The 24766-nt window shown below is 33.0% G+C and overlaps 1 protein-coding gene across 1 annotated transcript in view; it reads left to right on the top strand.

Moving 5' to 3' along the window:
• The window catches only part of LOC145284841 (YEATS domain-containing protein 2-like), a 100743-nt gene extending 80351 nt beyond the window's left edge, over positions 1–20392 (top strand). Inside the window, exons 13-17 of the mRNA XM_080133821.1 lie at positions 3893–4081; positions 9093–9220; positions 13910–13984; positions 18226–18290; positions 19750–20392. Of these exons, the coding sequence (XP_079989947.1) occupies positions 3893–4081; positions 9093–9220; positions 13910–13984; positions 18226–18290; positions 19750–19900 (608 nt within the window). The 3' untranslated portion in view covers positions 19901–20392. The remainder of the gene's footprint in view (positions 1–3892; positions 4082–9092; positions 9221–13909; positions 13985–18225; positions 18291–19749) is intronic.
• The last annotated feature ends 4374 nt before the right edge of the window (positions 20393–24766 follow it).

Here is a 24766-nt window from a genome sequence, read left to right as displayed (position 1 = left end):
TTTTTTTTTAGATCTTCAGTCCAAAACAGATACGTACAAAATAACCTTTTTTCGATATTTTCATTTTTTAATGTCTTGATTAAACTGTACAAGTACCAAATTTTTAAAGTAAATGTGGTATGGTGGTGACTAATCCCTATTAATCCCTAACTGTGCATCCAATAGATACGATAATACTTAGTTTATTGCACCTTATCATAACAAAGGTCGATACAAAATTTCAGCTAGATCGATCCAGTAGCTTCTGAGAAAAAATGACATGGACAGACAGATAAAGAGATAGACTAAAAGAAATATAATATAAAAGATACTTGCTGAAGCACGTGTCTGCATCCTACACTTACCATATTGCTTAGTTTATTATCCAGTCCATAGAGTACATTTTTTTTTTTTTTTTTTTTTTTTTTTTTGCAAAGTGGTTACCACATATAAGGCCACTCGAGGATAAGGGTTAATGTGTGTATTGTAGTCATTGGGACAGTAGTGTAGTAATTGTTTGTTGTGGAAATTTGATATAATAACAAGGAAACTTCAATCAGAATTTGCTTACGTTGGCCTTAAAGATGACACTATTTTAGTCAGCTGGAAAGTAGCCCAGTGGAGCAGAGTTTCACAGATGGGCAGTTCTAGGAAAGAAGTTTTGTTGATGTTTAAGTTTAGGCACCAATAGAGAGTGGGCGAATTTATTAATAGTGTTTTCAGCTAGACGAGTGTTTTTTTGTGCAAGATTGGCAAGGGAAGACCATAGATTGGAGCTCAGTCAAACACTTGCCATGGAAATAACGATAGAGCAGACTCAGGCTTGCAACATCTCTTCTATGGGAAAGAGGTTGCAGAGAAAAGAAAAGGGGCATCACCTTCTAGGTTACAAAGTCTGTTTTGAACTCTGTCAATGCAGGATAGTGTGCTTCAAGCAAGTCCTACCCAAGTGCTTGGCTCTTATACAGGTAGAGAATTGCATCGGCAGTGAGATATCTACTGCAGCGCTAGAATGATCCAACCATTTTTCCAGCGATATTGGGAACAGATTTGATGTGCTTCATTTCAGATTAGGAGTCAAGGTTAGACTAAGGAGCTTTCTAAACTTGGAGTATCCTCAAGGTGAGAGCTGTTCATTTCAATAGGGGCAAGATGTGGGTCGGAGGATTGATGGAACATGAGAAGCTTGGTTTTAGATGCATTAAAATTAACCTTTTTCCCCATTGCACCACGTGCTCAAAATCAGAGGAGAGAGAATCAGAGATTTGACTATTACTGGCCTTTGAAGTGTTGCCATAAATGGTAGTTTCGTCTGATGATCTAAGAATGTTAGATGTTGGGAGATCATTGATAAAGATCAAAAAGAGAGTTGGGCCCAGGATGGAACCTTGAGATACACCAGAATTAATACTGTGAACTTTTGATTTCTGCCCATTAACCACTACTCTTATAAACCTATCAGAGAGAAATGATTTAATAACGGGGAAGACATTTCCAGCTATTCCGTAGCTGGAGATCGTGTGTAGCAGGACTTTATACCATACCCTGTCAAAAGCCTTTGATATGTCATGAGCAATTGCTGTATAAACAAGACCCGCTTCAAGAAATTCACTAATCCTGTGAGTTATTACTATCAGCACATCAGCTGTAGCTCTAGCAGGCCAGAAACCGTATTGCATGTCACTAAGTAGGTTGCTTCTGTTGAAGTGATTGACCACTTCTCTATTTAACATGGATTCCAGTAACTTATTCATAATGCACAAGAGACTGATGGGTCTGTACTGAGAGGAGGGTGACCGATTACTCAAATTTTTAAGTATGGGGCAGTCTGATAAGGTTTTCCAGGGTGTTGGGAAGCATTTCTCTTTAAAAGAACATTTAAACAGCTTTGTAAGTATGGGGACTAGTTCTGGTTGAAGCTTTTTGAGCACTATAATGGAAATATGTTTGCTCATATTATTTTTATTGTTAGTTTTAATATTTAGTATTCAGAAAAGAAAAATATCAAAATATTAAGTAATATCTTTAATATCTGCAACATAGTTTTGCTTGCAAAAATGCAGACACAACGTATTAATTAAACAAATTAAATACAAAATGATAGAAAAAAACAAGTAGAGTAAGTTGGACAAAGAGATTTGCAAACCAAAAAAAAAGTGTGGCTTCATAGAGCATGTGGAAGTGGTTTTATTTTAGAAAAAAGAACCAAAAAGGAAGGTGAATTTAATAAAAATTTATATAAATAAAATAGATGCATGTATGTGTGTTTAACTAATACATTTTTAAACTGTTAGTCATATAACCCTGAAATCAACAGGAAGTAGTAAGCATACACCAAGATCGGTTTATAACATGAAAAATCTTTGTTTGGATGAATGAATAATGCATCTATAAATATAAAAGCGAAAATGTATGTATGTTTGTATGTGTGGTCGCTTTTTCTGTGTGTCTACTACTAAGGCTTCTTTCAGAAAAGCGGTCGCTCGCTTCACAACTTTTTAAAACTTTTTATATCACATATAAATCGTAATATTTCACAGTTAACAATAAAGCTCGCCTGTCTATTTAATTTGCTCGATTTTGGGAAGATAAATATTCAACATTTGTCGCTCACCGCATGTGGGTTAGTCTTTTTCCTTGGGGGGGAAAAAAAGCGTTCAGCAGTAAATGAAATACTATCCCGCAGTCAAACTTGACCTCATTAACTCATTAAAATGGGCACCTGCCAAATCCAAGTAATTAAATAAATTCAAACGTGTTTCCGTTAGCATCTCGCGGTGGGGCAATGGTTAACGTCGCACTTTTTTTTTTTGTTTTTTTTTTTTTTCACACTTTAATTTATAACTTTGCCTCAACGGTTCAGGTTCGATCCTCATACTTACCTACCAAAACATTTTTTTAACACCCCCCCCCCCTCCCCGGAGTTTCCACACACACCTCCAAACACCCGGACAACACCGGGTACCCCTCGCTAGTATATAAATAAGTCAGCAAGTTGAAATGCAAAATGTTCCTTTCAAATTGCCGACATTTTTTATTAGTTTTCCACACATGCAATTCAATCATAGAATTGGTTTGATTTTAAATCTTTCTTATCTGACTGTTGGGTTAGCTCAAACGGTAGGGAACGAGGCTGGAGCATTAAATGAAGGAACACGGCTTGAGCACTAAATGTTTTCATTTTGATTCTAGCTGATGGCACCCAAGTCATTTTTTTTTTTTTTTTCAACTTTGGAAATCAGTACTATATATGTATAATATTCAATAGAGAATTGGCTCTGTAATAATAAATACAAAATTTGCATGAATTAAACTTTATAAAATGTTGCAATTTTTATCAACCTAAATTTATTTTGTTTAGATTTTATAACATGAAATATAGGGGTAGGGGGGATATTACCAAAAAACAATATTTCCTCTCATATGTTTAAAGGAAAACGGCTTTTAAAATGTAAGTTAATTTAAAAATAAATAAATATTGAAAATTTCATTAAAATCTGACTATTGAACACTATTTTAAGGCATCGATAATGTAAACACAATTTTAGTTTCACATTTTCATTATTTTTGTATGCTGAAAATTTTTTTTTTTTTTTTTAATATTATTAGTTTATTTTAAATTCCTTCTTAAATGGTACAAAAGTTATGATAATATTAGATTACAGTTAAATTATGTTACATATGGCGGGGATAGCTGTGTCACACGTTGGAGGTCCCTACTGTTCTATCATGTCTTATTTTCTATGTAAACATTATTTTACTAAACAATCAGAATGAATGATTTATTTTGTCATAGAGATGAATTAAAATTATTAACATATAAGCGTGATTGGGATTAACAGGATTAAAAATTGATTTTTTTTTTTTTTTTTTTTTTTTTTCTCAAAATCCACTTGTTTCTTTTTTTTTCCAGAACCTTCTGCAGGTCTCATTCATAAAAATGATGAGCTTCTCTCTTCAACCAAAAACAGTCCATTGCCTCTACAGCCATTGTCCAGTTTTTCTTCAATGGCGGCCTTAGTGAAGCGACTGGACCTTCTTGAGACACAAATTCAGACTCCACATTTGGAAGATGAAATTGAAGTCGATATTATTTCTACAGGTCAGTCATTTTCAATTTTGCTTGATTCTTGTCCAGAATTACCCTAATATTTAAAAAAATACATATATTTAAAAATATATAAAATAAAAATTACAATTAAATTTACCAAAATGATCCAAGATGGTAAAATTAAAGTATATTATAAATATTAAAGAATTAATATTTATAAAATTATCTCAGCCAGATGTAAAAGCTCGATAAAACCAAATAGGAAATAGAGCTTATAATATGAGCAAACAGTTAATAAAATATGTTAAAAAACACTTTGAAATGAGTTAAAAACATATAAATCTGAAAAGGAAACACTAGATAAATGGATAGTCCTTAATCCGCGGAGTTTCGAAGAAATACTTTCCTTCTCATCAGAGGGTAGGAATTAGCAAAATGCGGGATCGGATTTTGCATGCAGAAGTATTTGATGAAACAACAAGTAAGTCAAAGATCTTACTTGAAAACAAAAAAAATGAAGCAGAGGGAATATGGTGAAGAAAAAGGTGATTACACATGAATGGATAGTCTGGTGGAAGAAAATATATATATATTTAAAAAAAATACATATATTTAAAAAAAAATACATATATATATATATATAAGAGAAAGAAAATTAAAACTGTAAGTTGAACTTTACAATCAAAATTTATTGTTCAATTGAATACTCCAAAAAAAACAATTTACAAAGTCCTTATTACACAGAGTTTCAAAGAATGCTATTCTTATTATTCTTCTCATCAGAGGACAAACAAATCAGTAAATTATATTTGTAGCAATGCTAGAATTTGCTAGTTACGGCATTAAGTGACACCGCAATTTATTGTAGTTATAAATTGCCAAATAAAAAAAATTGAAAAAATGTTGGATATGTAAAAAACTAATATAAAAACAAACCGCACATATTTCAGCTTGAATGAAACTCCTCTAGAGTTGATCCAAAATGTAAAATAGTTCTTTAGATAGAATGTATTTCAAAATAAGTCCAGCGTGACAATGCATATAATCTGATTGGGAAGTTTTCAAAAAAGCTGAAATAATGAAAATTGTTTTTTTCCGGACAGTGCAGTAGTCCAAAGAGAAGCCTGTCCCTAGTCAAATGGGACCTAATAGTAAAAAGAGAGAAATCCAATATGACAACCTTCATCATCGGCTTACTTAGAAAAAGTGATTTCAAGTGGGCGTCAATTCGTGAAAGATTATAATTTTTTAAGTGTTGCAGAATCATAGCTTATTAAGGCTGTCAAAAAGTCATGATGGTGATAAAGATGATATATATATATATTTAAAAATACATAGTCATCCACATACAGTACTGTTTCATCGTATCACAACTCATCAGTGTGGTTAGACTAGGACCTTCCCCTAGGTGTAGGTTGAACCTACAACCATTGTGTTGATAATCACCAGTTCTAATTACTGCACCATGGATCAGTGCTAGTAAATGAACTCATCAAATGTAGATTAAATAAACATTCGCCCATCTCTTTACAGTGCTCAAACTGCTAGTTTGTTTACAAAAAAAAAACAGCGAGCCTCGCTTAATAGCCAAATAAGTAGCGGGTTACATTTACGACAGTGCTCAAACTTGAATCAATGAGGCGAAAGCGCATTAGGTCAAATATCAATTCCGCAGTGAAGTTAGTTTTGGTTTAGTTTCAGTAGTCCCGCATCACACGCAAATTCTAAATGAATTTTTTTGTTTTCTCGAATTCTAAATGAATTTATTTGTTTTAATTTTAATTTAAGTGTAATTCAAGTGAATTCACGATATCGTTGCATTGTAATAATAAATAGTAAAGAACGAATTCTTTGTGTAAAAATAAATGTTGAGTTGAAAGCAGTAATAAATAAAGGTCATAGATTTCACGGTTAGAGTCGTTAAAACCGGAAGTAAAACCGGTTAGTCCCGCATTAAAAAAAATACATATATATAAAAAAATACTTATATATATATGTATATATATATAAATACTTATATATGTAAGAAAATACATTTATATTAAAAAAATACGTATATGTTAAAAAAATACATATATATTAAAAAAGAATACATATGTATATTAAAAAATACATATGTATTAAAAAAGAATGCATTTATATTAAAATTAAAAAGCAAAGATACAACAAACCATTATGATGTACATACTCATGACAAAACAATTTTGCAAAATTGCATAAATTGATCAAGTATTATTTTTAAGCAATTAATGAGAATTTGTAGGCATTACAACATAAATCTTGCAGGTTTGAATTATCGTCAAGATTTACCCCTTCTCGAAATGATATCCAGTGATTGATGTCAGCAAATTAAGTTCTGAGTCATGGTTCTCTACAGTCTCTCTGGTTCTCTTGGTTCTCTATGGTTACTCTGGCGATGGCCCTGGATATTGAAAGGTCCTGTCCGGTGAATTACCAATTTCCCCATGTTGTAAAAGATCAAAAGGGCAAATTGTCCAGCATTGGTCGCCAAAGGCTGTATCACTGGGAAGCAAAGGTCATTTAAGCCAAAAGAAGAAAGAATAACACTTTGACAACTGGTCTTTTTGGATAACAAAACAATAATTATTTGTAAAAAAAAAAAAATGATTACACTCTGATTCTACATAAGTCTCAGTTTAGGCCTTTAGACAGCACTTCTTATTAGTCTTCACGCTTTTCAAGTTTAGTCATCAGCCGTAAGTTTGAAAGTCAGACTTTTAGCGATGTGGCCTACAATGGGGAGCAAAATCTGTCTGGACGATTTACAAGATTAGTCATCAACCCTTCAGCAACATGGAGCCTCTCAGCCCAGTCCAATTGAATCTCTCTATCTTCTGACTCTCAGTCTGACTCAGTCTGGGCCTCTAGATGCACAGACCTATATTAAGAATTCGCCAGGGGATGACTTTGCTCCTCCACCAATAGAATTTAGCCCACACTTTTCAACAATGCATTATTGTTCAAACTTCTTGCCACATTTACCAGTTCTCATATGCGGGAATCTGCCCTTCTGATACTGGAATGGTCAACAAATTTACAACCTGCACTTTTTATCTTCCTTCGTCTATTTTCTATCTTCCTCTGCTACCATAACAGAAGCTTTCCTTCTATAATCCAGATCGGTTCCCCAAAATTATAATTCTCCTTCATTTAATCTGTTTTTAGTTACAACTGCAGAAAAAGGGTTTATCAGCAGATATTTTAAGTAACAATTATCGCAGTGTGTGTGTGTGCGCGTGCGTGCAGTCCTTTCAGCTTTTTTTTATAAGCAATGCTATACTTGACATATTTTCTGAGAGAAGAATTTGGTCAAGGATCATAATTCGGTTTATGATAACAAAAAAAAAAAAAAAAGAAATAGCCAAATCTTCTGAGCTGAACAAAGAGCCATTATTCGATTATCACAAATCCTCAAAAAGTGATTTTACTAACAAATCAATTTTCATTTCCCAAATCTTCAGGAAAATTAATTATTGCCAAATCCTATTTGGCTTAATAGTCTAGAAAATAACCGTTTTCTTTCAGAAAATCCAACATATTTATTATCAAGCTTTTTTTCTTTTACAACTTCTACGAGAAATTAACAGTTTCTGCCTTGTTCTTTCCTTCCTTTTTTTTTTTTTTTTTTTTTTTTACTGCCTGTATCTCAAAAGTTATCTCCTTGTGTCTTGTTTTTTTTTTTTTTTTTTTTTTCTTTCAGATTTTCCAAATGGTTAAGTTGTTACTCATAAAAAAAATAAAAAATTTGATTTTTTTTTATTTAATTGATTCAGCTGTATAGATATTTGTTATGGGGGAAGCTGACCTACACATTTCAGGAATAAGTGAACTTATCTATATATGTATAAAAGTGAAAATGTGTGTGAGGACACTTCTCAACCTGTATATTCAACAAATTTTGGATCTACAGACTTGAAATTTTGTCTATGGAGCATTCAGACAGGTGAAAAGCTTTTTAATCGGTTTTCATCCGGAAAAAAGGCTGCTCAGAAGTCAAAATTGAAGAATTGGTACTTGGGGGGGGTCATTGGATTTTTCTCTGTCTATCAACTGTCGGACAGCCTGCTAGTATATCCATAAAAATGAGAATGTGTGCGTGTCTGTGAGGCTATTTTTCAACCTATATTCTCAATGAATTTTTGATCTAAAGACTTGAAATTTGATATATAGGGTATTCAGATATGTGGAGAACTTTTTAATTTGTTTTCATCTGGAAAAAGGGCTGCTAAGGGGTTAAAATTGAAAGATTTATATTGGAGGTCATTGGGTTTTTTATCTGTTTGTCAACTTTTTAACAAATGCGCATATGTGAATCATTCACATGATGACATATCTTAAGAATAAGTAGATTTGAAAACACTTTTTAAAAAACGTGGCCAGCTAGCCTAATGGTTATCGTACTTGATTCACTGTCTTTAGGTTTTGGTTTCGGTCTCAACTCAAGTATTTTTTTTTTTTACTTACAAGACGTTAACTGTTTAGAAAAAAACATAATACTCACATGCGCATGTCTCAGTTTCTTTCCATTTTTTTTACTTCAGTTTTTTTTTTTTTTTTTAAAGGAATTTAATGTTATGTTTAATACCTACAGTATTTTTGTTTATAATAAATAAGAATTCAGCATTAATTAAAATATAATATTTATACGTATTTTATGACTGGGCAATGCCGGGCAGCCTGCTAGTAGATAATAAATACAGTTATATCTAAACATCATAGCAGCAATTTGTTGCAGTTACAGCCCCCAGAATTATGACGTGTACTTCTGCAACATAATTTTGTTAATACACTTTTTTTTTTAATTATATCATTGTGTTTGTCTTGAAAAACCACACCATTATTTTAAGTTGATTATGGTGCCATTTGATTATCTATTTCAGAGTTGTTATTCTTTTTAAGTGAAAAAAACTTACATATGTTGTGATTAATTGTTTTATTTTTTAAACTTTTTTTTTGTAAATATCTAATAAAATACATAGTAATTCAAATATTTTTCATCATTTTTTTTTTTTTTTTTACTCTCTTCTTTTTATCATTTCAGATTTCCCCAAAGTTCGAATAAAGCAAGAGACAGAATCAAGTTCTTCTTGTCAATGGCAGACGACACCCAATCACATATTTTTACCTGTGAGTGATTCTGCCCTTTATGTTCAAGATGTTGCGAGACAGGTAAGTGAAATATTTATTGGCATCTTTTGTTTGAATCGATGTTATATTGTCAGTTTTTAATGAAACAAAATATTGAATTTTTTTTTTTTTTCTTGAATATGCGTACAGCTCCTAAATATATATGTATATATGAAAACATTGAATTAACAGATAAAATTGTTTTTAGAACACATTAAAAATACAAAATATTTTATTAAAAGAAGGAAGAAAAACATGATTCAATTTCTTTCCTTTTATTTTTTTAAAGTTGAAATGTTTCTGATATATTCCGACCGGAACACGTCGATCTTCAGAGAAGGAAGATGGACTCGTTACAGTCCAAAATATATCAGAAATATTTCAACTTAAAAAAAGAAAGAAATTAAATCATATTTTTCTTCCTTCTTTAATAAAATATTTTGCATTTTTAATGTGTTCTAAAAACAGTTTCATCTGTTTATTCAATGTTTTTAAATTTTTAATATGCTTCCAAGGGCTTTAATACTAATTCCTATATCTGTATATAGTTTTAAAAAAATAGTTATACTTAAAATTATGATATCAAAGTTATAAGAAAAGGTAGTTTCTCATGTACCAAACAAAATTCGAGAGATACTCAATACTAAAAATAGTTTTTAAAAAAAAATATGTATATATATATATATATATATATATATATATATATATAAAACAAAAATATTATTAAACTTTGAACAAAGATTTGGTTTATTTAGATATCCATAGAAAAAGTGTGGTCACCTTATTCCAGAATAACAATTCTTTTTCAGAGGATAAAATTCTTGTATTAGTAATGCCCACTGACCATAAAAACACTTTAGATATTTCAAGATAGTTCTATTTCAGTCAGATTAGTCATATTTCAGAAACCAAAACACTTTAAGTCCTCAAAACACCACCATTTTGTTCAGAAATTAATATTCTTTCACATGCTTTAATAAATAATAATCTACATGATACATTTGAAGACTTTTTAGGAAAGTAATGATAAAAATGTTAATGTTATGAAACGGCCATTTTGCATCAGACTTTTTTTTTTACCCCAGTTGTTTCAAAGCTCAGTACCACTCTCCTATGAGGAATTTCTTCTTGAAATTTGGAAAACAATTAGAAAAAAAAATCAATCTCACTTATTGTCAGGGTACAAAATACATTTATCGATTTATTTGTTTGTTGTCTTAAAAATGAAACTTTAACATGATGTGTTTCAAACTTTATTTCTAAATATTTTTCGTACTTCAAGTAATGAGTAAATTAATGTTTTTATTATTTTTATGCGTTAAAATGATAATTATGCGTTGATTCTCTTTTGTTACAAAATCTTTTGAAATAGTCTCCCTCAAATTTGTAACCCATTTTCAGCAAAAGTAAACAGTTTGTTTGATTACAACCTAAGAAGCAGTGACTTAGTTTGAAATCAGTGAGAATTATGTTTATTTTAGAAAAAAAACATTTGTTTGTCAAAAATTAATGCAGTTTGTGATTCTTTTATAAAATTTCCTTCAAAAATATTGATTTTCAAATATAATTAACTTTCAAACTTGAATTATAGTAATAAATGATTTTATTGTTGCTAATTTAATAAAAATACTAAATAAAATTTTATTTTTTCAGGCAATTATGTATGAATACCTTTAAAAAAAACTTAATGGAAAAGAATGAAATAACAACAAAAATAATTTAGAATTTAGAATAGAGGGGGAATTTCCTAACCATTCTTGCCTTTCAGAGCAGTTTCCTTGATATTTTTTCAATTTAAAAAGTTAGTGTGTATATATATATATATATATATATATATATATATATATAATTACGCTAACACTAGATTTAGATCTGAGTGACAAGCTTACATCCGTTGAACTTGTATGACTAACCTTAAATCTGAGTGATAAGTCCCACCCTGAAAAAATTTCCTTTAACCCTACTAATAACTCCAATAAGTCCAAATGGCACTCACTTCAAAAATAAATGCCCTTTCATAACTCTACCACTAACCCTAAGTCTGAGTGGCAAGCCCCCCCCCCCCAATTATACAAACCCCCTTAAAACATAATCGTCTAAAAAATTAAAAAAAAACCTGCACCCCCCCCCCCCCCTGAAAAAACACATATGAATAATTTGTCTCTCAAAGAAAACTAAATTAGCTACTCTAAAATGCTAAAATGGCCTGGAAATCGTGGAGTAGTTTACATTAAATAATTGTTTTCACATTTTTTTTCTGACAATTTTTCAGGATGCTTACACTTAATTGCCTCTATCTCTATCACTAACCTGAAGTTTAAGTGGCAATCCTCTTCCTACAAAGACCCTCTTAAAAACACATAATTGTCCTAGAAAAAAAAAGAACCCAAGGATTTATTTTTCATAGAAAAAAATTTTTAACTGCCCTAAAAAGTTAGAATTGCCCTAAAATCTAAAATTGTTTTACCTTAGATTTTTATATTAAATTTGTGTGTGTGTGTGTGTGTGTGTGTGTTTTCTGCCAAGTTTTTCAATGTGCTTATATATAACTAGACTACCCGTGACCCGTTGGGTCAGTATGTTATATTAGCTATGGAATTCATGTATGAGCGTGACACTTGTGACGTAAAGAAAATATTTTTTTTTTTTTTGACATAGCAGAAACATTTTTATGAAAGTATATTAAAATGAAAAATCACAGACGGATCACTCAAACATAAAAAAATTCTCCCTATTCGTGTAAAGTTACCTATTTTTCCGAATGATCGCTCAAAAATCGAAAATTAAACATGATTTTCCTACAAATCGAACGCCGACGAAAGTCATTTAGCAGCAAAAACGCACATGAACCTACCGATGAGAAATATAAGAATGAAAAACCCATATTGGAATCCTTCAACTAAATTATAGAAACTTAAAATCTAAAACAAAAATAATAAAACCTGAAGCAAAAAAATAAAACCTAAATAAATAAAATAAAATAAAACTAATATTGAAACAGATTAGTAAATGTGTCAACAAATTCACCGTTCTCTCACAACTATTTTGTATCTAGAAATGTAAAGAAAAAATTTTAAAAAAGGAAGGAAGGAAAAGGGACGAATAGAGAGTAGTAGTATTAGTAGTCGTCTTGGCTTTACTAGAATTGTTCTTATGTTTGTCAACAAGTTAAAGTTGTTTAGTTGTAAGAAAATAGCGACAGTATAGTTGTAATAAAGAATAGTTGCAAAACACCCCCACTCTTCCCATGTTAAATAATAATTTCGAAATAATAACATTAATATTTCAGTGCGCAGGTCAAAATCTGCAAAAGAAGCGATTTGTGTTTATTTGTTTACATTGTTATGGGTTAATGTTTATGCACGTATGCGCAACCGGATGTTGTAAACCGAAAAGTGGGTTACATCACTCGTTACAAGGTCATTTGAGTTTTATAATTATATAGATTGCCTAAAAAAAGGAGAGAATTACATATTTTTGGAAAGCAAGTAGGGTGTGATTTAACAGGTGTTAATCACAGTATTAAAGAAAACTTGCAATATATCCATTAATAAACAACCTTAGTATTAAGTTTCAGTTACTGGTACATAAAATGCATAAGTTCTCTAACTTCTTTTTTTTTTAATGGATACATGGAATTTATATAGTACTGCAGCATATTTATGCACATATACTACAGATTGCTTGGAAATCATTAATTTCTCGATGTTTTCAAAGCCAAGTTTAGATTCCTTTCACAAAGTATATTTATACAGCAAATTTCACTGCTTAATCTTGTGTTTTAATAAAAATATAGCATTTTTACTGGAAAAGTAGTTAAAAAAGAATGTGACAAAACACATATGATCTTAAAGAGGGGAAAAATATCGAAACGTGCAAAGTACAAAAATAATCATAAATTCTTTATTTTTGGTCAGATTTTAAAAGATTTTAAGATTTTTTCTTAGATCATCAAGTATGCCATTATTGGGATATTTTAAGCCATTTCAATGTTTTCATGTGTACTGCGACTTGCATATTTATAACAGAAATGTCAGTTAATATTTTAGTAAAACAATTTTCAATTGTAATTTTAAAAATGTGTGAAGATATATAAGTAGTAAGTTATGAAAATACTCAGAATCTTCCGCATTTCATCACAATAGGGAATCATCAGGATACCTGATGTTTTTATATGTACATGTGGTGTTTAGCTAGTTAATCAATCAGATTCATTGTTATTCCCACCCATGGGTTGATATTTTTATCAGCCAATAGTTGGGCTTCACTCAGACATGGTTCAACTGGTTTCTATTTCTTGTTCTAGTGTTCTAAGATGACGCACCCTTTTTTTTTATGTGTTTAATTAATAGTTGAGCTCATCTTAACACATGCATTCTTAGAATCCTTTTCTTCTTCTTCTTATTCTTATTAGTTTCATATATTTTAGTTAATAATTTCATTTTTCTTTTGTATTGTTATCCTGAAGTTTATTCTGTGTGTACAGTTGTTTGCTATTTCACTTCTACAGTTTTGGAGATCTTTAAAGTTTAGAATTTCAAATTTCTCATTTAGGTATAATCTGCACATATCGTCTAAATTTCTACCTATACTGACCTGTCATGTTATTTTTCATTCTATTATTGACGAGTGTTCACTTTTTGGAGTTCCGAGTAATGAGTCGCTAATGCTGTTTTTATTCAACTGTTTTTGCTATTGAATGTGTTTTGTTTTTGTCTTTTTTCACTTTAGGTGGGCGTCCATTTTAAACCAACCCAGGTGAGCGATCAGATTCACGGTTCAATGTGTGAAATGATGCTTTTTTCTGTAAGTATTTTCCCATTTTTTTCTTTTTGTTTATGAATTTCTTGCTTACTCATGAAATCGGAAATTAATAAGCAGCTTTTTATCAATAAACAGTCCGTCATCATTTTCAATTAAGATTTGGGCAGAATTCAAACTTTTACTAGACTAGACCGTAAAGCTTCATTAATAAAAGACAAATTTCTTCAAAGAATATTCTGTATTGGATGTTATTACTGTGATTAATATATTTAAATTTTGTTAAATTTCTATTTATAAAAATAACTATTAGCTTATTTAAAAAATGAAATAAAGTATTCAAAAATATTTTCTAAGGAATGTAATTTCAAACTAAAGATTTTAAAAATAGTTTTTTCTGAATTTTTAAGACTTCATCGCAAAGGAACAAACAAAAAAAAGAAAAATATAAATCTAACTCGGCATTTTTTTTCAAGCGCAAATAATGCATTCCGTTGTCTTTCAAAAGATTTTTCACACACAATGCTCTGCCGTATAACATATGCTTTTTAAAAGTCTCTGTGTGTCACTTTCTCGCCCTCATGCTCACTCTTCTTCGGCACACATTTTGCTTCACCTCTTGATCACGATGTGTATTTTTTTCTCCTTGTGACACAAGCTTACACACACTTGCAAAACACTAAAACAGCTGCTGTTGCTATTATTTTCATTAATTAGCTATCCTGCGGCTGCTGCTGAGTTTGTTCGTTGATGCTCTGTTACAAAAGTACAATGCTTCGTTACAAAACTTGTGAATTTTTTTTCTGTGAAAATTCCCAAGTTTGACCAGATATGTCTGAAGAAGGTCCGTGGTTCCATTGACTGAAACATTGTGAAAATAACACTTAAGATGAGAACGGTTGTTTGAATAATACAAAAATAAAATTTTACTTGATTGTTTGTAATAAACAAAAAAAAAAAAATTACAATTATCAAAACTAGTTTGATTTTCTTCTATATTAAGTTTTGAAAATGGTAAAAACAAATCATTAATTGCGACCCCCCCCCCCTTCCAAAATGCATTCACCTAAAATATAATAGGTAACAGATTTTTGATAAATATTTTTTTTTTCTTTTTTTATTACATTTTCACCCCAAACAAGGCATATTGCCACTTTGGTGTAGGGGGCTACTATCAGGGGCAGCAACTACTGGGGCACTATGTTGGGATTTGGGCAGCAAGATGTCGGTTTATGTTGCACTTGAACTTCTGCATGTCAGTACAGTTAGGGAAGCAGGAACCTGGAATGGAATTCCAGAGTCTAGCGGTTCTGGGGAAGAAACTACTGGAGTAGAAAGATCTTTTACATCTAGGGATCTCTATTGTGTGGGGGTGGGATTTAGCTGCCTGTCTGGTTTGTCGAGGGTGTCTATGTCGTGGGGGCACAAGTGTCTGCAGTTCGTCAGAGCATTCACCATAAAAATACTTGTAGAACAGGCAGAGGGATGCAACGTTTCGTCGATGCGAAAGAGGCTGAAGCTTAGATGTCAGTTCAGGGTCTATCAGATTGGCGACTCTTTTTTTAACCTTGTCTAGGAGTGAGAGACTAGTAGCAAATGCACCAGCCCAAATGTGACAACAATACTCCATACATGGGTGAATATAGAGGTACAGGATACTTTCAGGTGTAAGTAGTTTTCTAGCATGGTAGAGAGAACCTACCTTTTTCGCAGCGGCCCTGGCAATGTTTTCAATATAATTGTTCCAACTCATGTTTCCTGTGAACGTTAGGCCAAGCAGTTTGAAAGATGTACTCTCAGACAGGGAGTCACTGGCCATTGCTATTGGTGGCAGAGAAGGTTTCTTGTAATTATTGAAGGAAACCAGTTTAGTTTTGGCAGCATTGAATGTGACCATCCATTTATGTCTCCATTCCACTACAGATTGGAGGTCATCCTCTAGTGTTTTTTCCATTTCTTTAGATATGTGTTCATTTGTTTTCCTGTCATGCCTGTTATAGAGTGTAGTGTCATCAGCATATATACCCATCTCAGAGGCAGTTTTGTCGGAGAGGTCATTAATAAATATTAGGAACAATAGAAGTCCAAGGATAGATCCCTGAGGCACTCCCGCATTTATATCACACTGTTTAGATGTACGACCATCGAGGACAACCTGGATTTTTCTCTTATCTAAGGATTTAATTATGTTAAGTATTCTACCAGTGATACCGTATGATTTAATTTTCCTGAGGAGACCCTTGTGCCATACCCTGTCAAAAGCCTTAGATATATCTAGAGCTACCGCTCTGCCCTCCCCCGCTTTGTCCAGTGAATGGTATATACATTCAGAGATTACAGTGAGGATGTCTGCTGTGGAACGGGCTTGTCTAAATCCATATTGTTTGTCAGTCAGAAGTTTAGCATCTGTAAGGTGCTGGACTAGAGCATGGTTAATTATGGTCTCAAATATTTTGGCGAAAAGTGGGAGGAGGCTAATGGGGCGATAATTTGATGCGTCAGTTCTTTCGCCAGAATTCTTGAATATTGGTACCACAGAAGCAGTTTTCCAACAGCCCAGAAAGCATGATTCATTAAGTCATTTGTTGTAGAGTTTGGAGAGAACTGGAGCTACTTCGGCTGAGCACTTTTTTAATAGCACAGCTCGGATGAGATCAGGTCCACATGCTTTTGAATTGTCAAGGTTTTTTATGATAGCGTGTACCTGAGCAGGGGTGATTTTTAGATCGTCTAGCGTGGTGTCTGTCTGCAAAGAAAGTCAGGCAGGGGGTGGTTGGTAGGGTCCAGTGTGGAGTTTGAGGCAAACCGGCTGGCAAGCATATTAGCCTTGTCGGTTGCTGAGCAAACAACCTCGTGATTGTTGGTTAGTGGGGGAATTGTTGATTGCCCATTATTTACTACACTGTTGTAGATTTTCCAGAAGTCACGATTTCCTAATTTTTGTGCTTCGATGCGTTTTTTAGTGGTTTCAGTAAATTCTCTCTTAGCTGTCGCTATTTCTTTCTTAACGTTACTTCTAGCTTCTATATACTTATGTTTGTTTGAAATGGAATTATGCCGGTTAAATCTGCGGTATGCATGCTGCCTTTGAGCAATGGCAGTTGCGCAAGTCGAAGTAAACCATTGGGGAGAGTGGGGCTTGCTATAAAATTTCCGCATGGGAACATGTGCTTCCATTGCTGTTTTGAACCATTCAGTGGTCTCATTTGCGCACTGTTCAGCAGGAAGAGAAAAAATATTTCCCCATGGGGCATCTCTGATTGCTTCCCAGTCAGCCTTTTTATAATATCTTGTTGTTTTGAGCGCTGGCTCTTCAGTTTTGGGTCTAGAATTTAGGGCGATTTCTACCATTATCACTACATGGTCAGCGTTCCCGAGTGGGCTGTCAGCATTTGTTGTACAATCCTCGGGAACTTTCCCATTTCTGGTTTCAAAACCTGAAGTCATCATTGTGTTTGTCTTTAACTGATTTTTTTTTAATTTTACCAATCTGCGTATGGAGAAATGTTAATTGTCCAAAGATTGCCAATCCTGCCTACACTACTACTGAGTCCTCGTGTGGATAATCCAGTCTATGAAGATGTGCATGTCTTCACTTCAAGAGATGTAAATTCAATGGCCAGAAGAAACCTTTTTTTTTTTATCCAGTGCTATCTGCTTCATAGTTGGGTTATCAGTGATTAGTGAAAAGAAAAGGTAGTCACTGAACAAATAAAACATCTGCTCATGAACATGCGCATTCAACAATTTGCAGACAAATTAATGTCTACTTAAAAGTAATTAATAATAATGGTGCTTGTCGAGAACTCCCCTCCCAATTAAAAAAATAAAGAAGAATTTGCATGATCGCGAGATATAAAAAAAATATCATGAACAAAAAATCGCATAATTTGATTAAGTAGTTTTATTTTTATAAAGAAAATCATTTTTAAGCGAAATTGAGTTTTTCCAATGCCATCTTTCATTCTCCATATTAAGAATGATTTCCTAAAATCTTGCAAGCTTGAATTATTTGGAGTTATCTCCCTTGTTCCTTCGGACTTTTTCAAGATGGTGTCGCGATATTGTCACAGTTTATTTAGCCACAGAATTTTATTTTCTTAAAAAATAAAACTACTTGATCAATTTATGTGATCTTTGGTGTACAATATTATTTTTCCATCATGGATTTGTCGACAATGCAAATTTTTCTATTTTGTTTTTTCATGAGGAAAATGTGGATGATCATTATCATCATCATAATTTTAATTAATCTCTCTCTCTCTTTTTTTCTTTTTTTTTTTTAGAGTTTGAAGAATTTAATGTCCGATGTTCTCCGAACAGCCTTCGCCTTGAAGTCTAGCCAAGGGAGGTAAGTCAGTTTGCACTTAAGATTTAACTTTTTTTACTCTGTTCTAGACATAGAATAGACTGACAGTTTATAAAACAAATTTGTATTATCTAAATAGCAATTCTTCTTGAATTTCTCTCTCTCTCTCTTTCTCTCTCTCTCTCTCTCTCTCTAATATATGAGAGCGAGTTAGCACGGGTGTGGGTAGGCAGATGTCTGTTCAAGTATCACATTTTAAATGGATGTTTGGGTGGGGAGGGCTAATCTCCCCCCCCCCTTTCTCTTTCCTACCCTTTCTAAAATGTCAAATCTCTCCAATTATTATGTTTAAATTATGAGCATTAGAGACCAATTAAGAAAGATTCCCAAAACTTCAAGACTATCAGAAGTTTGATGAGTTGATTTGAAAGCAAATTACTAAAAGTTGTCCAAGATCTATCTGCCTGCATGTAAAATGGACGTTCAGCCAAATATGATGATGATTGTAGTATCATTTGGTCATAAAATTATAAATTAAACCAAAAATTTATTTGTAACTTCTAAAATTTTCAATTCTTTAATATATGAGGATTTACTATGAATTTTAAAGCCAGTTTAAATGTTTTCAAATTTGTAAGGGTTGTGAAGTAATCTATTCTTTTTTTTTTCTGCTATTAAAATGCCTGACTTTCTTATAAAGAAAGTAAAATGTTTTATGGCAGATTTAATTTTATAATTGAATTATATTTTTCAACAGAATTGTGTAAAAATTTTGTTTTAGTACTTTGCATTTTTGATTTTTAATAAATATCTGATTTGTATGAAGTTTTAAAAAAGTGATGTGAAAGTCATGTTGTGTCAAACTATACAGGCACACAAGAAGTGGTCACACAATTTTATTAATATAGAAATTTTTTATGCAGAAACAAAAAATTTTTTTTGTGTCAGAAGAGAAATGTGTATTCGATTATTCAGACCGTTGTTCTCATCTCGAGTGTTATTTTTACAACATTGCGGACGACATAACTTCCATTTTTCTTCAGTTGTATCTTGTGAACCTTTCTGTGAAACTTCAAGGTTCACTCCTCAACGCAAGCAATACTAACACAATTATGAATTACTCAGGACTTTTGTCCAATCATGACTGATGGAACAAGAGCATTCTACCTCTGTGGATTAAAAAAATGGTTCCATGCAGATTCCGAGTTCACCAAAAAGACTCATTAATTTAATAAGATACATCTGAAAAAAAGATCAAAGTTTATATTTACTAAAACATTGTGAAAATTACACTCAAGGTGAGGATAGTAGTCCAAAGAATTCAAATAATACAAGTTATGAATCCACATCTCAAAAATTTGGAAACAAGAGAAATGAATGAAGCCAAATCTTTTTATTTTGTTTGAGAGTTTATTATTCAATGGACGTCTTTTAAAATGACACCCATTCAGTTGAAATCATTCTTAAAATTGTGCTTATCATTATTTCTCTTTTTCTTAAGGTACCCAGAAGAACTGTCCATTGCCGATATCCATGCTGCCCTGAGCAATGTTCCAGGTGCCGACTTCCTTACCAACTCCTACTTGGGTCTGGTTTCGCATCCAGACACGCATTCGAACGACCATCACAAACAGAAGCATGGAATCACGTAATGATAACTCTCAGCAGAACTATCTGGACATTCATTTTAACATAATAAAAACAAATGCAGCTCTTCATGGCTGGCTAATAAAACCAAACATAAAAAAATATTACATGAATATTTTGTCACAGGTTTTGTTTTCGTTTGCTTTGAAATTGCATGCTATTGATGTATAGTTAATGGATGCGTTGTATATTTCCTTGTGACCACACAACCATCTTGGAATGCATTATAGTTGAAAGATGAATTGGAGCAGATAGTGGAAGATCAGATGCGTTGAATAGTCCAAAGATCCTTAAAGAAAAGATGTTATTTATCTGTAATTAAGTCTTTCACAAGTTTTTTTTTTTTTCAATATATCTTTGGAACAAAAAAGCAGCTAAGAATCCTACAAGTGGAGAAAATGGAAATCAGCTGGATGAACTCAGAAATAATCGTAAAAGAATGAATTTACGAAAACATTTTCACAGTCTTTCTGATTAAATATTTTCTGTTACGTGTCTTTATTCTTTTCCTTTATTTATTTGAGGCGGAGGTAGAAAGGGGCCTAGCACCAAATTTTTGGAAACCAATGCCAATATAGTTTTGCTGAAGAACACTGTCTATAATACAAAAGGCCAGTTACTTTTTTTAAATATTTTACTTCTGTTAGTTTGAAGGGACTTCTGGGACTAACGCTTGATTCTACTATGCGTTAAATTTATATCCGAGAGTTCATTTGAGAATAGATGTCTCTAAAGAACTGCCATTTGTACTTCACTGCAGCTTGAATTGCATCTAAGTCTTTTTAAATTCTTTTTTTGTTAGACCAGTTGCCTCTACCACAATCGGTATAATGCTTTTTTCTTGTGTAAGTCATTCTTCAAGTGTTCATATTTCATGATTTTTTTTTTCACGTTTGACTTTATTTAGGCCATATCCGTTCAGGCGAGTTACATCAATGGTAGGGTTTGCACAGGCTTGAAAAGTCCTTGAATTTTGACTTGCCTTGAAAAGGCCTTATTTCTATTACCTTGAAAATCATATTCTTTATGTCCAGTAAAAATTTGTGTTTAAATATTAAAAATAAAATCGAAATAAATACTATTAAATTATTTTTTAAGTATTAATAAAAATACTATTAAAATATTGAAACTAAAATCAAAATAGATTGTTCTGAAATCAAATCGTATTATTGTGGATACAATAGTTATGTCTCTTGATTACAAAACTATCTGATGTTTTCCATACAATAACATTGGGTAAGTTGCGTGATAAATGGACGTAATTCTTGTATTCACAAGATCCAATGGCACCCCCCCCCCCCCCCCCCGAAAAAAAAAAATTGTGATAATTGAAACCGAGGCCAGACGGAACAAAAAAGAATGGACAAAACAGCAGCCAATCTTGGTAGAAATTTAAAAGTTGTAAAGACTTAATATTTAAGATAAAATAAAAAGCATTTAAAACTATTTAAAAACACAAAAAATAATGCAAATAGGTTGCAAAGTAACTTTTATTTACTACTAGCAAGGGGTACCCGGCGTTGCCTGGGTGTTTTTCGGGGTATGTGAAAAAAAAACAGGTGCCCGTGAAAAAAAACGAACCCTTCACGACGCGCAGTTGGAAAATAGTAAAGTGTTAAAAAAAGCAGGTGCGCGTTTTTGATTGACGTGACGGCGATAGGTTTTTTTTTTTTTTTTTTTTTTTTTTACAAAGGCATCACCACATTATCAAGGCCCAGAGGCCACTCAAGGATAAGGGTTAAAGAGTGTACAGTAGAAGTTGGTCAATATAGTAATCATTAGTAATGAAAATTTGGTAAATTTAATAACTTATATGGAACGGCTCATCAAGAACTTATTTACCTTAAACTTGAACACAACCATATTGTAGTCAGCCGGAAAGCAGGAAAACGGAAGACAATTCCACAGGCGTGCAGTTCTAAGAAAGAAGCTTTGTTCATGGAATCTATGTTTAGGTTTAGGCACAGATAAAGAGTGGGGGAAATTATTGATAGTGTTTACAGCTAGACGAGTGTTTCTTGTGAAAGTTTGGCGAGGGGGGACCATAGATTGAAGCTCAGTTGAACACTTTCCATGAAAATAACGATACATCAGAGACAAACTCGCAACATCTCTTCTGTGAGATAGAGGTTGTAAGGAGGAGAAAAGGACATCTCCTACGAGGCTACGAAGTCTATTTTGAACTCTATCAAGGCAGGACAAGTCCTTTCTAGCAGCTCCTGCCCAGATGTGGCAACAGTATTCCATCCTTGGACGTACCTGGCTCTTATATAGATAGAGAATAGCATCAGCAGTGAGATATCTACTGGATCGATAGAAAGATCCCACCATTTTTCCAGCGGCCTTGGCAACAGATTTGATATACGTGTTCCATTTAAGATCAGGAGTAATGGTCAAGCCCAGAAGCTTGTCAAAACTTGAGGCCTCCTGAAGACGAGAGCCATTCATTTCAATTGATGACAAATGTGGATTAAAATGTTGATGATGTAAAGAGAGAAGCTTGGTTTTGGATGCATTAAAAGTAACCAGCCACTCCTTTCCCCATTGTACTACATGCTCAAGATCAGAGGAGAGAGAATTGGAGAGTACTTGCTCGTTTACTGTCTTAGATGTGGTACCATAAATGGTAGTGTCGTCAGCATAAATGTCTACAAATGATGTAAGGATATGATTTGGAAGATCATTAATGTAGATCAGGAAAAGAGTTGGGCCCAGGATGGATCCCTGAGGGACACCGGCATTAATACTGTGAGCTTCTGATTTTTGCCCCTCAACTACTACTCTTATGAACCTATCAGAAAGAAATGATTTAATAATTGAGAAGACTTTTCCAGCTATACCATAGCTAGCGATCTTATGAAGTAAACCTTTATGCCATACCCTATCAAAGGCCTTAGATATGTCAAGAGCAATTGCCCTAGAAAGATTGCCACCGTCGAGAGATTTGCTAATCCTATGCGATATAACTGTAAGGACATCTGCTGTAGATCTAGCAGAACGGAAACCATATTGAGTGTCACTAAGAAGGTTATTTTTGTTGAGATGTTTGATTACTTCTGTATTTAACACAGATTCTAGCAACTTACTCATGACGCACAGGAGACTTATTGGCCTGTACTGAGAGGGGGATGAGCGATCACCTGAATTCTTAAATACAGGGCATACTGATGAGATTTTCCAGGGAGATGGGAAACTATTCTCCTTAAGACAACGATTAAACAGTTTTGTAAGTATGGGCGCTAGTTCAGGTTGAAGTTTTTTGAGTACTATAATTGGAATACCATCAGGGCCAGTTGCTTTACTGGAATCAAGGTTTTTGATTAGCTTGGCAACATCACGTACAGATATACGTATATCACATAGCGTGTTTTCTGATACAGGAGGAAATATTGGGGGTTGGCGGTCTTGGTCGCAAAGGGTAGAATTAGCTGCAAAGTTCTTGACAAAGAGTTTGGCTTTGTCTGATGCTGACGAGATTACCTCAGGTCCATTGATAATAGTTGGGATGGAGCACACGCTTCTGTTCAGGATTCTGTTTGCTATTTGCCAAAACTGGTGGGAACCATTCAGCAGTTACAATTTTGTGCGGGACAGTTTTGAATGAGGTGAATAAATCGGTTTGTTTGTTTTTAAAAACCCGCTCCCTGTTTATTAGGAGGAGCGAAATGAAAGCTACAGTCTGATATGACGAAGTCGACATTGATCAAACGTTACTTAGCTCTCGAGACAACTGGCTTTCGGCCTGTGATTAGAGTCAAGTTTCGCTTTTTTTATACCGAAAACCGAATGTAACGCGTGCCGATGCGGGAAATGTCGAATAATTAACGTTTGAAAGTCAATAAAATTAAATAGACAGGCGAGCTCCGTGGATAACTCTGAGATATTACAATTTATAGATGATATAAAAAGTTTTAAGAAGTTGTGAACTGAGCAAGCGCTTCTTTGAAAGAAGCCTTTTGTGGACATCGAGGAAAAGCGTACATACATACACACATACATTTTCGCTTTTATATATATATAGATGGTAACACTTATTTGTTGTAATTTTTGACCACTTTTCAAATTGCAGTGAATTGTAAAACAAACCCCAAATTTGTTTTGAAAATGTAATTTTGTCAGAACAATTCCTTGAAAATGGACATTGAGAATCTGTATAGACCCTGAATGATGAGAGTAGTCTCTCGAGTTTATTCCAGATGACAATAGCTGGTTTAATGGTCTTCTCTTTGATGTATTTGCCTGCCTGTATGTCTTTGTCGTAAAGCATTGTCACTTTTCAATTTGTTATTATTGGTAAAGGATCATGTTCCCAAATGTTTGACGATCTTTCCAGATGCACCTTTCTGCAGATCTTTGAGTGGGGAGTTATGTACATGCATTTTGTATCAGGCTGTGTAATGGCTAAAAGGATCTTGCATGTGCATATGTATGTATGTCCATCTAAAACTCAAAAATGACAAAAATACCTACAAAGTTGGTTACACTTTAGCCCTGCTAAGGTAGTCCTGCTTGTATTTGATAAGAGGCAAATTTAAGTAGATGGAATGATAATATCAACAAATTCTATTGAATATTTTCATCAAATTTACCTTTGCTTTGAATCAAACAGTGTCCTCAAACAAAATCGCATTCGCATCGCCTTCAACAAAATCTTACACACTATGCACAATGTTTCAATCAAACTACAATAACTTTCTAAAATGAAATATATAGATCAAATTCTGATACCCCCCCCCCATGTCTTTATTCCATTTTTTTTTTTTTTTTTTTTTTACCGTTATTTTCTAATTCAATCGTAAAATGATATTTAGTTTTGTTTTTGATCCAGTCTGACAACTTGTTCCAAAAAGATATTACTCTAATCACACACA

This window comes from Euprymna scolopes, chromosome 9 (genome assembly GCF_053919585.1).
Source record: "Euprymna scolopes isolate OS-2025 chromosome 9, ASM5391958v1, whole genome shotgun sequence".
Taxonomy (NCBI): domain Eukaryota; kingdom Metazoa; phylum Mollusca; class Cephalopoda; order Sepiida; family Sepiolidae; genus Euprymna; species Euprymna scolopes.
The sequence above is the reverse complement of the archived record's forward strand: the minus strand, read 5'-3'. Positions and strand labels throughout refer to the sequence as shown.